Raw genomic sequence first — 14,621 nt, forward strand, 5'->3', positions numbered from 1 at the left:
GTAACACTGCATGGTTTTCAAGTACTTCCCCATAAATGACATATCACTGCAGAGGCCGGCATGTACCCCCTGCACCAGGGAGCACAGCACAAGCCCTGGCAGGAGCGAGGATGTCCTGCCCCCAGTTGGGGGGCAAGGTGGCACGGGGGGAAGCGGGTACACCCACAGAGGGATGGTCTATAGAATAACCAGCCTAAGTGACAACGGAACACCAAGGACACGTGGCAACCCCCTACATGGTTCTGAACCGGATGCCCTGGCCCACACCCCTGGGACCATCAGGCAGAGCTGAATGAGGTCCGAAGAGGAGACAGCAGCAGTGGCCCTGACTGATAGCTGTACCACAGCCATCAGTGTGTCCTGTCCCACAGGTAACACACACACATCGAGGTGTTCAGGGAGGATAGCACATCGCTTTGGTAATGGACTCTTTCATGGTTCAGGAAAAAGCAGTAATTTGTACCATACTTGCAACTGTTTGGTAACCTGGTGATGGTCTCAAATAAGAAAAATGAGAAAGATTATGCTTAAAGATCAGTAAAGGGGATCCCTGGGTGGCTCGGCGGTTTAGCACCTGCCTTTGGCCCAGGGTGTGATCCTGGAGTCCCGGGATCAGGTTCCACATTGGGCTCCTGGCATGGGGCCTGCTTCTCCCTCTGCCTGTGTCTTTGCCCCCCCCCCCCGTGTCTATCATAAATAAATAAATAAGATCTTCCAAAAAAAAAAAAAAGATTGGTAAAATGCTAAAAGATGAGTAAAAGAAAGAAATGACTCTGAAAGCAAAAATTCAGACACTAACTACCAATCACACATTAAGGTAAATACTCTTTTTGAGAAATTAAAAAATAATCCAAAAGTGTAAACTTTTGGTAAAACAAAGTATCTTTAAATGTGTATTAATAATAAATGATTTATGTATACCAACAAACTGATCCTAAGGTTGAGATGGGAGGAGAGGACCCAGAACAGCTAACCCAACATCAAAGGACAAGAGCCGAGCTGGAGGACCGCTAGTGCCTGACTCACGTCAGTGTTGAGGAATCAAATCCATGTGGCACCGGCAAAAGAATCAAACGGGGAGAGAGCACCCAGAAACCCACATAAACTACATATATGGGTCTTTAACAAAGGAACAAAGGCAGTACAACTGAGCAAAGATCATCTTTTCAACAACTGGTTGTCCACATGCGAAAAACTAAATCTAGACAGACACACCTGCACAGAAATTAAAATGGGGGGCCCCTGGGTGGCTCAGTAGCTTAAGCATCTGCCTTGGGCTCAGGTCATGATCCTGGGGTCCTGGTATCAAGCCCCACATCAGGCCCCTTCTGAGCAGGGAGTCTGCTTCTCCCTCTGCCCCCTTCCCCTGGCTCATGCTCTCTCATTCTATTTAAAAATCTTTAAAAGAATTAAAATGAGCACAGACCCAAGTGTAAACTATAAAACTCCTAGAACATCGGAGAAAATCTAGATGACCCTGAATATGGCAAGGACTTTAGATACATCACCAAAGGCACAATCCCTGGAAGAAATAATTGATAAGCTGGACTTCATTAAAATTAAAAACTTGTGTTCTGGGAAAACAGTGTTAGGAGAATGAGAAGACAAGCCACAGACTGGAAGAAAATGGTGGGAAAAGAAACATCTGATAAAGGACTGCTATTCAAAATATACAAAAAGTGTCTTTGAGATTTAATAATAAGAAAACAGCCCAATTTCAAAAAAGGGCAAAAGGGACGACTGGGTGGCTCAGTGGGTTAAGCGTCTGCCTTCGACTCAGGGCATGATTCCGGGTCCTGGAATCGAGTCCTGAATTGGGCTCCTTGCAGGGAGTCTGCTTCTCCTTCTGCCTGTGTCTCTCTGCCTCTGTGTGTCTCTCATGAATAAATAAATAAAATCTTAAAAGGGGGGGGGGAGGCAAAAAATCTGGACATGTCACCAGATAAGATAGATGGCAAATACACACATGAAAATATCCTCTGTGTCATTATCAAACTGCAAATTAAAGCAAAAATGAGATTACCACTCTACCACTGTTAAAATGGTGGAAATTTAAAACACTGGTAACACCACACGCAGCAAGGATGTGGAGCAATAGGCACTCTCTTTCCTTGCTGCCGGGAGTGCAAAGTGGTACAGCAGACACAGAAGACAGCGTGGTGGATTCTCACCAAACTAAACGTGCCTTTACCACACACACAATCCAGCAATCACACCCCTTGGTACGGACTCAAAGGAGTTGAAAACTTACATCCACACAAAAGCTACATAAGAACAATGATAGTGACTGTATTCATAATTGTCAAAACTCAGAAGGAGCCAACATGCCCATCATTTGGTGACCAGATAAACTGTGGTCCAGGCAGACAGTGGAATGTTGCTCAATGCTATGAAGAAACCAGCTCTAAAGCTGTGAAAAGACAGAGGAAACCCAGGTGCATCTCACTAAATTGAGGAAGTCACTGTGAAAAGGCTATGTGGACTGTCTGAGTCCAACACCATGACACTCAGAAAAGGCAATTATTGTAAACTACAAAAATTCTCTTAAATGCTGATATCTGGGGGGTGGGGGGGGTCAAATGTGAAATGTTTACTATTTACTATTTATTATTTACTATTAAGTGTTTACAACATGACTAAACCACCTTCCAACAGAGATCAATGGTTATGCCATAACAAATGCAAGTCAGTCAACCAAAACTTCATGGAAATATAAACTGCTATAAACTTTATAAACAGATAAAAAAAAAATCATGTTTCACAGCCTTGATAAATTAAGTAACTCAAATTTCAGTGAAGGAACAGACTGTCACATTTTAAATTTTATAGTGCTTCTACAAAATTGGGAGTTAATATATATGTTTATGGGAATTGTTCCTACAACTTTTTTCTTCTGCCTACATTGTTAGGTTTTGTATTTCACCAGTATCCTTTTTTTTTTTTTTTTAAGATTTTATTTACTTATTCATGAGAGACATACAGAGAGAGGCAGACACAAAGGCAGAGGGAGAAGCAAGCTCCATGCAAGTAGCCTGATGTGGGACTCAATCCCAGGACTCCAGCATCACGCCCTGAGCCAAAGGCAGATGCTTAACTGCTGAGCCACCCAGGTGTCCCACCAATATCTTTTAAGAACAAAACTTATTTTCAACTGAAAAAAAATTTTTTTTTCAATTGAAAAAATTTCTAAGTATTAATATAGTTATCCTCATTATATATGGATTTTACATTTGGAACCTCAAATCTGTATTTGTGGAGTTTTTGCAGTCACTTGCAGAAACACATAGCAGTGGCAAACCAGAGCCTCCAAATGCGTGCCCTTTCCCAGAAGACGTCTGCCTTCATTCAATATATACCGTAAGAAAGTTTCCTTTCTATGGTCTATTTAGTATTATTATTATTTTTTTACATTTTTATGCTTTTTGTTGGTAACTCTGTAGTTTCCAATGCCCCAGCATGGACTGTGGTGCTGCAGCGCCCCCCAGGGAAGAGGCCATGTTGTGCTGTATGGAGAAAGCACGAGTTATGATGGCTTCATTCAGCCACCAGTTACGCACAGCTGGCCCGGAGGCCAGTGTGAAGGAGGCAAGAATAGATTCTAACAGTGTCTTTAAACAGAGGTACACATAAAACAAGGTTTTACAGAGCCCTACAAGTGTAGATATTGATCAGTTGATAAAAATGTGACCAGGGCTTGCAGGAACCCAGCCCTGTGTTTCCTCTGAGAGCAATGGCTCAGTGTTCTAGAATTTGGGGTCTGTGGCTACTCTGTAGAACAGAAGTACCACGAGTAATGAGAATTGACTATACTATTGTAATTGGAAATTTATTTTCATATAATGATTCTTTCCTATGATTGATTTTGATACAGAATCATGGAATTTTAAGTTTGGTTATAGCTTTGCTTATAGCTATGGTTTGTTATTATAAATAATATATATTTATAATAAGATAATTTTCTGGATCATACTTTCTCATCTGTATATTAGATTACATGAACTTTAAAATATATATACCTTTATTAATTGTTTTAAAGACTGAATTAGGTTTAAACACCAGTGGCCAAGAAAATAACATGGATCTGAAATACTTCAATTTAACATTAACAACTATTTGTCCCTATTAGGGATAAATTAGGTTAGTTTTGTGGGTCAGAACAGTGCGAGGCCAGTGGGGACCTGGAGGGTCTGTGGGTCTGGTGGATCCATATCATCCCACTGCTCCAGGGGCAGCAACAAGGGGGGGTGCGGCCTCTGGGGTACATGGCTGGCATAGAAACATGGGTGTGTGTGTGCCCTAATCAGAGGCTAGTGAGGTCACAGCCACAGGATGGGGGGAATGGAACACAGGGGAGCTAAGTCTCTGCACCACTGTGGTTGGGGCTTAAGAACCAAAACCAAGAAACCAGACTGAGATTGTGGTGAAGCTTGTCACAGGGCCAAACCCCTCTCTTCTCACTCCCCCCAGACTGGTGGCCAAGTGGGGGCTGAGCATGTGCGTGTGGGGGTCACAGTGCCCTGGGAACACCCGCACACAGAAGGCACTGCCACTGCTGCTCACGCTAACTTACCTAACAAAGGTGCGTGTCATAACAAAGGTGCGTGTCAATTTTGGCCACGTAGTTTCTGTGGAGAAACAGACTGGACTCCCTATGTAGTAAAGTCTGAAAACGCTTGGGGACACTGACAAAGGGAAAACCCTTCCTATGCTGTCTGTAAGCCTCACTGCCTAGAAGGAAGCCACTCTGAGGGCTCTGAACGGTGAGGGGTGGGCGATGGGAGGGAGACACCCATCCCTCTGCCGGAACCTGCCATCAGAACTGCACCAAGACACTCATGGACACCACTGTGTGGGAGAATTGCACTCTACAGCCAGTGTCCAAACAAAGTGCATTGACCAGGAAACAAAACAGCAGTGGCAGAGAGCTTATTTTCCCCTAACGCTGTCCAAATGACCACAACCTTTCCATTTCATAGTATGATGCAAAAATATCAAATTCCTTCCATGTCACAGCCAGTTATTTGTCAATTCAATGGTGAGTTCTCAGGGAAAAAAAGCAAACTAGAGGTTTCTTGGGATGAAAATGGCGGGGGGGGGGGGGGGGGTCAGTTTTTAGCATTAAAAACTAAGGCAGTGACACCACCACCTACCAATAAACTTCTGACACTTGAAACACTCCTCCAGCCACTCTGGGGTCACGATGTGCTTCACCACAGAGATGGCCGTCAGGAACTTCACCGTGCGCGTCACTTTGCTGGCGATGAGGTGTGTGCATTTCTGCGCGGACTCGGCAACCTCGCCCCCGAGAATGTAGAGCTTCTAAAGGCAGGAGCACAGAGCAGAGATGAGCACAGGGGTACGGGCCACCCGACAGCGCGGCACAGACGGCACAACGGTGCCGACGGTGCACGTGTCTGTAATAAAGTCCACACAAACCCCGATAAAAAGAGCACTTCTCCGTCAGACACCACATCCCTAACAGATAAAGTGCCCCAGAACCAGGCAGCACATCTCATGAAAGGTGTGAATGTGCCCAAGCTTATAGCTGAAACGGGTGCTGATGAAGCACAGTGACATACAGTCTCTGGTTTCACAGACTCCTAGCAGAGATGTGATGAGAAGACACGAACAAGTGAACAAGAGGTCAGTGACTACACCCAATTGTAAAAGTAAAAAAATTAAAAATTGCACTAAACTTACAACAGCATTTGTAACTGTTTCTTTTCCTTTAAAAAACCGAAAGCACAACATACAAATCAAACACGATGCAGGCCAACTTGAAACCGCAATCCTCGCCCCGCCCTGCCCATGGGAAGCTGCTGTTCCAGGACGCGTCTGTAAGGTCGCGTTCCCACCTAGTATCCAAGCACATACGAACACAACTCCCCCCAAGCCCTCCATCCTGTGGCCTGTGGCTACTGTGGGAGATGCAGAGTGGCAGGCATACCCCCTACACTGGGGGTTCTAGGATGATGGCGCGCAAGCAGGCTTGCATGTTCACGTGACTATAAATATGGGTCTTGCTCTAATCACCAGAGTCATATTTTTCTATTAAAGCAAGTGTCTAAGTATAAAACTAACTATAAAAAGCACAGAACAAGCTGAAGACTCATTAACAATTTCATGACCACTTGTTATTGTAAGAAATACAACTACTTTATAAACATACGCTGTAAAGACTGTGGTAACAGGGTATTCCTGATTAAATGTTATTTTAATAAACTGCTATCCTAAAGCAAATAAATACAGAAAAGCACAAAGCTAAAGACCCTCAGAGAAAGCAGAATATAATTTTACCTTGATATATTGTTGGACTTGTACAGGCTCAAACCCGGTGAAAAGCACAAAAGGAGTCAATTCTGGTGTTAACTTTTTAGTGGGAGGTGGCAGATCTTCGATTCTATAAAATAAGTAGAACAGAAAGGTGACTTTACTTAGAATAAAAATGTTCTTTAGCTAACAAGGGATTTTAATAGTTTTAACAACTGTCCAGAGCTTTAACCATGTGGGGATTTTTCTGTAAAGGAAAATGAGTGGTACCTGTCTTTTCTTCCCACCGTTTACAGTCACCCCTTTTACCCAGCCAGCGTCCCGGGAGCTGCAGCCGAGTCTCACACGCCCTTTACTCACCCCCATCTTACACCAAAAGGCTCAAGACAAGCCATCTGACTTAAGCACACATTTTAAATTCACTCAGTCTTTACATATCCTTACAATTTTCAATTCCACTCTGAGCTTACATTTGAAATCATCCAGGTAAAATAATTTTTTAAGGTTTATTTGATTTGATTTTGAGCATCCAACTCTTGATTTCAGCTCAAGTTTTGATCCTGAGGCCATGAGATCACGCCTCAGGTCAGACTGTGCACCGGGCACAGAATCTGCTTAAGATTCTCCCTCTCCCTCTGCCCGTCCCACACTGCTCACGCTCTCTCTCTTAAAAATTTATAAAGTCACACAATTAGGATGCTACTGAATACTTCTGTAATTCACAGACTGTAATGTGGGGTGGAAGGAGTATGATGCAGAGCAGCGGAGAGATGAGAAGGTTGTGACTGCACAGGGCAGCCCAAGCAGGTAAACTGTGGTTTGCCAAGTCCAGCTCAGAAATAAGGGCTTTTCCAAACTCATGGATGAAGAAGAAAACTCCCTAGTTCAACCTGTATCTGCTGTGCCTTACTAATCACATAAGGCAGGACTTCATTACTGACCCGTACTGGCCAACCAGGTTTTTAGCAAGTGAGACCAGTGTACCACCTATGTCCTTCCAAAGGGGTCTTGGCCCCTGCCCACCTGAGCCACAGGGCGTGCCCAGAGGGCACAGTCCCATACACACTGGCACAGCCAGCCCACCCAGGCCTCCCACCTGCTCTGCTACAGCAGCCATACTTTTGCTGAGGTTCTGATAAGGTTTTGCTTTAAAAAATAAAATAAATAAAAATGAAAAGATTCTTTTTTATTTAATAAAAAAGAAATACTTGTCTACCCACCTTTATATCCCAATCACAACAAAGTTGTGAAGCAATTAACAAATCCAATTTATTGTGAAACGTTCAGAAATTTCCCCAGTTGTGACCAGTTTCTAAAACAGCCCTGTAAACAATAACCAAGCACAAGAGACGTATGGGACCATTCATACCTGGCTCTTTTGGAAGAAGGCTGGATGTTGGTCACTTCATTCTGTTTCAGTTTGGGAGGTAGCCTCATACTCTGTAATTAAAATATCACTCACTTTAATCACTCTCACAAGTAACACAGGAGCTTCCAAGAGATTTATGTGTCACATAACCAACCCCTCTCCTACATAATTCATGCTCTCCACTGCATCAAAACTAGCATTAGCCCAGAAGAGTGACAAGGAAGTCTCCATCCAGGAGCAGGAGGGCTTTCCAGAACCTCTGTGTACCTCTCAGCCTGCCTTCCAGGCTCCCCAAGCCTCCCGGTCCTCAGATGCCCTGAGGAGGTCTCCGTCTCCCCCACCCCCCCATGCTGCACATGCAGTCCTCCACCTTCAATACTGCACGGCAGTTTTTACTTCCAATATGTCTTGTGTCCCACTTTGGAATTTGGAAAACATTCTCACTGCAGTTATATTCCCTGGAAAACGACTACTCCTCAAGCAGAAATCCTGCCTATTGCAGTTCACACTGGGCAGATGAGCAACACTGCTGAGCGCAGGACCACGTGCCGCAGGGTAGCTTTCCCAGAACTGCTTCCAGAGACACTGTGTCTATTTTACTGTGTGAAACCACTACCTATCTTATTAACTGACCTTAACACTTTCTAAACACAGCTGCTGTATATAGAAGACCACAACAGAAGTCAGCACATCTACAGAAAACACCTGGGACCTCCTCGCCCAGTCACACATGGGACCAGGCTCTACTTTCTCTCACTGCCACTGTGACAAGGAGACCACCCTCGGCTCTCTGCAGCCAGCAAGCATTCGCAAGTGTCCACACCACCACGTGTCAGTAACAAGAAACCCAGAGCTCTGTAATCCTGACACAGAGCCACAGAGAAAGAGGGGTCTGGGAAGGAAAGAACTCATGACCACGTTCCCAGCCTCACCTTAAAAGCCACTCAACATTTCTTTCCTCCAAAGGAATTAGGAGAATATTGGCTTTTGCTGATGTGTCAGGGCTGGTCATGTTTTATTAAAATCATAATTACGAGTTTAAGCAAAGAAAAACAAACCCATGTGAGCACATGATCATGAGCATGAAGGAAAGAGACTGTGATGATCATCAGCGGCTTCCAGGTTAGATCTGGAAAACAGCCGGGCAAGCCCTCAATCAGAGCACAGGCTGAGACGCTACTAGGGAATCCTGACAGGAGCCCTCTCCTCAGTTGGTGTTTAGGGGACACAAACCCTCAATCTCCTCTGTAGCTCTCAGGGATGCACTGAACATCAGTGGGCACGTGATACAGAAGTCCATTACTGAAACAACCCAGGTGGGTACATATGGTAACACGCACGAAGCCCTACTACCACCAACAATGAAACCATAGCTGCCCTCATGGTGGCAGGAGCGTCAGCAGTGACCGTGAGCAGGAGACATGTTCTACAGTGTGACATTACTGAGCAGTGACACGGAAACACACCAGAAAATACAATGCACGTGCCACCATCAGAGATGGCCCCCAGCTACACAGCATCCGCTGGCACTCACACCTGCTCCTAGTCCTGAATCAGAAACCTCCCCCGACCTGGCCAGGCCACCTCATCTCCTCTGCAGCCCAGAATGAGCTGGAGCTGCTAGGGCTGCTTTCAGGGCTCCCAGCCCGCACAGGTGACAGAGACAAGATGGGCACTTGTCCTACTTCCTCCTCCACTCTCTGCTCTGAAGCCAACTGAGCTTCTCTGTAAGTACCAACGAGGGACAATACCATCAACTGAGGGGGGAAAGACCCAAGGTGTGCTAAACACTTTATGAGAAGCAAGAAGATACAACTTCATTTGTTATGCTGACAAGTTGAAGAGTTTTTAACTGACAAATACAAATCTATACCCACTGCGTGTTTCTAAGATGTGACGGCCTAAGCGACTGGGCCAAAGACTCAACCTACCATCAGCAACTCTGCCGACACCTTCAGTGGGACTCTCCAAGCATCTAGAGAGAGAAACAAGTTATTTTTACAACAACACACTGTTGAATTGGAAAAGCCTGTTTGTGAAACCCTTTTCTGGGGTTAGCCTTCGACACATAGGTGGCCTCATGGGCATTTATCAAGGATGCATATAAAGACTGTGCTGATGCTTCCAGTATAAGGGCAGGTGAGGGAGTGCAGCAAGCAGCTCTGGGGCTGTGCTCAGGGGGTTCAGTACCCAGCATCCTCTAGACGAGGAGCATAGTGACAGGGGCCTAAAGCAAAGCTATTCCATGGCCCAGTCTGGGGGCCACCGGCCATGTCTGTGAGCCACAATCCTCTGTGGCAACAGGAGCCCAGCATGAAGGACACAGCATGCCCCCGCCCCACCCCCCCCCCCACCCCCCCGCCCCACAACAGCCGAACTAAATGCTTCGGGGAAGGACGATGAGTCTTTGCAATGCTTTCATTTCAAAACCGAAGGCAGATGGGCACATATATCCCAGGGAGGGAGATTATGGCTCAAAATGAAGAACTTTCTCATGGTTAAAGCCATCCAAAAATCCAGCTGAATGAGCTTTTAAAAAGCAAGCATATGAAAGCAAAGCCTGAATGATCATTTCCTTGGGTGCATTCACTTAAGCATGTGCAGCAGAACCAAGTGCTATAACGGACCCCAGGAGCAGGAGGCCACAGTCCAGGAGCAGCAGCAGACATGCACATGCTTGCCCAAGGTCCAGCAAGGGCAAGGGGAGGAGTTGGGGTGCTCACTTACAAAGGAAGGAGAGAAAGCAGGGCACATTCCATGGGGTGGGGGTGTTTTGGAGAAGTGCAAGCTGGCTGAAGAGATAACAGTGCTCCTCCCAGCTGTAAGCATCTACTATAAAGGCGAACAAGCACAGCAAACCAGAAGGAACCCCTGCGCAGGGTGGAGTGGAGGGGGGTGAGGAGACAGGAAATGATGTCAATTACAAACAATGGGAAAGCTAGTGCCACGACCATGCCTCAGGTCAGAAAGAAGCGGCAGGAGCATGTGTAACCCTCTTCGTCTGACAGCCCGTGAAACTCCACTTACCCAGAAGATTTAAAACCAGATGCTGCGTCGGGGCAAATGGCTCCTGCAGATTGAACGACGTGTAGCGGCCATAGTGCACCTGCCTCAGCGCCTCGAAGTTTCCCAGGAGGATGTCGCCAAGCCACTGGGCATTCACACAGGGTATCCTCCACTCCTTGGCTTTTTCATACTTTAAACCAATTGGTCTTTTTTTTTTTTTAAAAGAAAAAAGATTTTAAATGTTAGACTTGTCTATTATTCAAAATAATGTTTATTTTCAACAACATAGAAATACCAGGGGTATCTTAGCACAGGTGATGATAACCTCCGGCTGGTCATTTCAGGACACGTCCCAGGGCTCCTGCTGGGTCACCAGGTCATCCACTACTTCAAAAGGTTTACCTTATTCCCACTACCTAATTAGTTCTCATCTCCCTAATTCATCTAATTTCCTTCCACTGTTTTATAGATACTTCTGCCATCACTGCCCTTGTTCAAACAGACATCGATTTGCAAACTCCCAGCAGAGCCAGGCTGTGCTCAGAAATGCAAGAAGGCAGTTCGCCATGGGAATCCCAGAGCCGCACTTACTCTTTGCAGATGAGCACCGTGTTGCTGCGGCACAGGTAGCCTGTGTACCTGGCGCCCGCCAGGCAAGCCATTAGCTTCAGGTCGTCTCTGTCACTGTCGACAAATCCAGTCACAGAAATAATCTAAGCACAAAGAGAGCAAATAAGGCCAAAACGCAGCAGTGATCTAACCCGCAAACACCTCCTTCTCTGGGCCTGCTTTATGCGCATGTATTTTCAGCCTCCGCTGGACATTTCTGCACAGAGGCCGTAACGCCACTCCGATGAGCGTCAAAATCGGCACTTTGTGGTAAATAGGGTTCATGCGGAGCCATCAGAGGGAGAGCTGGGAATCAGGACACCAACTATGGGAACGCCTCTCTTGTGTTAACAGGACACTGTTCAGATCATTCTAACAAAACTGTTTTACTAAGCACGTAAACACTCAGCCAGTTCTTCATTCTCACTGATGCCAATTTTGAGAATGTCTGAGTGAGAACCTACAACTATGAATCAGGTCCTGCCTGCAGGGGCCACTCCCGGTGCAAGTCGCCTGCTTTACTTTTGGATTTTAAGTAGTGTTACAGATTTGAGAGACGTGGTTAAATTCTGCTCCACAGGAAACTGCCGGTTTGAAGGAACACAGGAAGTGAGGTACTGGCGCCACTTGGGCCCTCTGGAGCCGGGGCCAGGGGAAGTGCACCGGGACCGGTACCCTGGGGCCCACGTGGGAGACAAAGGCAGTGTGGGGCCGCTTTGCGGGAGGAGGAGAACGAGCACGAAGCAGAGGGGTGTCCCTTACGTGCTGGGAGCATGGCTTTCCTCCGGGGGGGAATGCCACCGGGAAATGCAGGGCACGGTGAGGCGGCACCAGTTTCTTCTTCTTCAAGACCGTGTTCAGCCAGTGTGCGGTGACACATCTCTTCCTCTCCCTGATCGCCTACCAAACACAAAATCACAGGTTTGCTGTGCTGGGGTGTTTGCAGCTGCAGGATTAAATACCCAGTTGTCAGGCTGTATAACTACAGTGACACCTTTACAGAAGCCCCATGGGGATCACGTGACACAGAGCACCTGATTTACTTAAATGACAACACAGGAGCAGGCTGACTTCCACACAACTAGGAATGTGGCCACCTACACACCAATAGCCTGTGACAGGGACCAAAGCAACATTTTACAATGGCCTCCAAAATAACTTCAATTGTGGCATGAGAAGTCTATGATCACCAAATTAACATTTCCCTTCAGAACACAGAAGCCCCAATGAGAACAAGTTCGGAAAAAACATACTTACCCACTTAAAATTAACCACAGAGAGAAAAAATAAAACCATCACGAGCATGGCCACATTTTTAGTTAGAAAGGGGATCCAGTATATGGTTACCGTGTTTAAGAGGAGTTTGTGGGAGGCCATTCACCACACACCTACTGACCACGGTCTATGCACCAATAACCACATTGTCAGGAAAGGAGAAGAGATGGCACTTCAGGGGATGGACAAGGGGACTGTGCCCCAGGGGGCGTTACAGACGTTCAGTCCAGCCCTGCGTACATAGCCCCACAATAGTGGGAAATCCTGCAACCGCCCCCCATTCAGTCAGTGCAGCTTTGAAGCGAGCCAAAGGCCTGTGTCCTTTCCTTAACACTACGAGGGGTGTCCTGCACTTTCTCCATCCACAAACATATCCGTCCCACCAAAGACTGATGAAAATTACTAAGAAGGCACTTCCCTACTTTTAGAGGTAGAAAAAAGTTCCTCTCCAGTCTCTAGAATCCTTAGACGGTCTGTGAAAAGGGCCATTGCTGCAGTAGCAGCTGAGGCCACACTACTCACCTGTGCATACATACTGCTGACCTGACTCTCACACAGAAGGTGTGTACACCGGCTTGAGAATGTAGGGTCCACAGCGCCACCATGCATCTGGATTATCTGGACACACACAAGACCCAAAGTCGTAATCAACTTCATGGACTCAGGAGAACAGAGCAGAATTATTATTTCAGATTAGACTGCTATCAAATAAGTCCACTGTTTATTTTTTGCAGTGTATTTCACCAAAGTGTAATATGTGTATATGTTGGTTGTATTTACCAGGTTTTCTACCCAGCACCATGAAATAAAAATGAACTCCAGCACTCATTTAATCTGAATTTCCAGAAGGAAAGAGAAGAGAAACACAATGTTCTCTTTCTGAAACTGGGTTTTCTCCACCTGGCACTGCTGATGTCTTAGACCACCTGAAGCTGTGCTGTGAACTGGCCGTGCTGCTGACTGTACCCATTGGAAACCAACAACACCCACCCCCCAACGTGTGACAACTAGAACCATCCTCACACATGGCCAAACATGCCCTGGCAGGCAGAGCAACCCTGGTTAAGGGCCGTTATTAAAAGAAGAAAAAGCAGTATGAAGTTAGTGACTACTGAGAAGTGGCATTTCATGGTGATCATGAGCTGGGGGAGGGCCTGCCCCAGGTCTGACCATGGGCATTACGTGCAGGCCAGCGCTGCTGAGAGTCCAAACTATGCACCACAAGAGAGAGACCTGCACTATGATAAAATTTCTGCCCACAAAACCATCCTGCTTCATTTACTTTTTAAATTCAGTTATTATAGCAGTTTGTCTACAGTTTCATAAGGTGTGACAGAAACACCCACTTCCCACTCCACTGGTTCTCGCTCCCCAGCAGAAGCCACACCACACTCCTGCCATGTCTTCTGGAAATCACTAATGTAGCCTACCTGCTCCACATCTCCTGACCTCCTACTGCCTGGAACACTCCTGCCTCCAGCCTTCCTCATTTGGCCACATCACCATTCTCTTTGGAGTGAGTCTCTGGGATTTAATTCCCCGAAGCTCGGCCACGGGTCAACCACTGTACGCGCCCCTCCCCAAGGCTAGTCCAGGGCCAAACTCCCTCCCCCCCGCCTCTTCTTCCCTTCCTGAGTATCTCTAGGTCACTCTCAAACTGTACAAAGAAGGACATCGTGGTGGTTAAAACACTGCCCACAAATCCCCAGGTGCACCTCCCTTCAGAGCTAAGCCTGGGCCCCTCGCCTGGGAACTTGCTGGCCCAACAGACTATGATGGAGTGACTACGTGCGGCTTCTAAGACAGTCATGAGACACGCGGTGGCTTCCTCCTTGCTCTGCCTTAGGTCCCGCACCCTGGGAGAACCCAGGGCTACCCCAGGCCTAGGGAGGGGCCTGTGCAGTGAGGCCTAGAGGCCCCCTCCACCCGCTGACAGCACCTCAGCAGAGAGCCTGAACCCAGCCACCCTGTGGCACCACCGGCCATGTCTCCCACCCATGAGGGAACAGCAAGGTGACAGGCGTTGCTGCTCCAAATCACTAAGGTGCAGCAGATGGTATGTCACCGATCGGTATGTCACCGATCAAGCACA

General features: G+C 46.7%; 1 protein-coding gene across 11 annotated transcripts in view; it reads right to left on the reverse strand.

Moving 5' to 3' along the window:
- The window catches only part of PAXIP1 (PAX interacting protein 1), a 50,262-nt gene that overhangs the window by 4,210 nt on the left and 31,431 nt on the right, over positions 1 to 14,621 (reverse strand). For all 11 annotated transcript variants that reach the window (XM_072763229.1, XM_072763231.1, XM_072763235.1 and 8 more), the window contains 8 exons: positions 13,052 to 13,147; positions 12,017 to 12,154; positions 11,237 to 11,358; positions 10,667 to 10,851; positions 9,571 to 9,614; positions 7,640 to 7,710; positions 6,298 to 6,400; positions 5,151 to 5,319 (listed from right to left, as the gene is read on the reverse strand). In XM_072763229.1, coding sequence (XP_072619330.1) covers positions 5,151 to 5,319; positions 6,298 to 6,400; positions 7,640 to 7,710; positions 9,571 to 9,614; positions 10,667 to 10,851; positions 11,237 to 11,358; positions 12,017 to 12,154; positions 13,052 to 13,147 — 928 coding nt within the window. The remainder of the gene's footprint in view (positions 1 to 5,150; positions 5,320 to 6,297; positions 6,401 to 7,639; positions 7,711 to 9,570; positions 9,615 to 10,666; positions 10,852 to 11,236; positions 11,359 to 12,016; positions 12,155 to 13,051; positions 13,148 to 14,621) is intronic.

This window comes from Vulpes vulpes, chromosome 7 (assembly GCF_048418805.1).
Source record: "Vulpes vulpes isolate BD-2025 chromosome 7, VulVul3, whole genome shotgun sequence".
NCBI lineage: Eukaryota > Metazoa > Chordata > Mammalia > Carnivora > Canidae > Vulpes > Vulpes vulpes.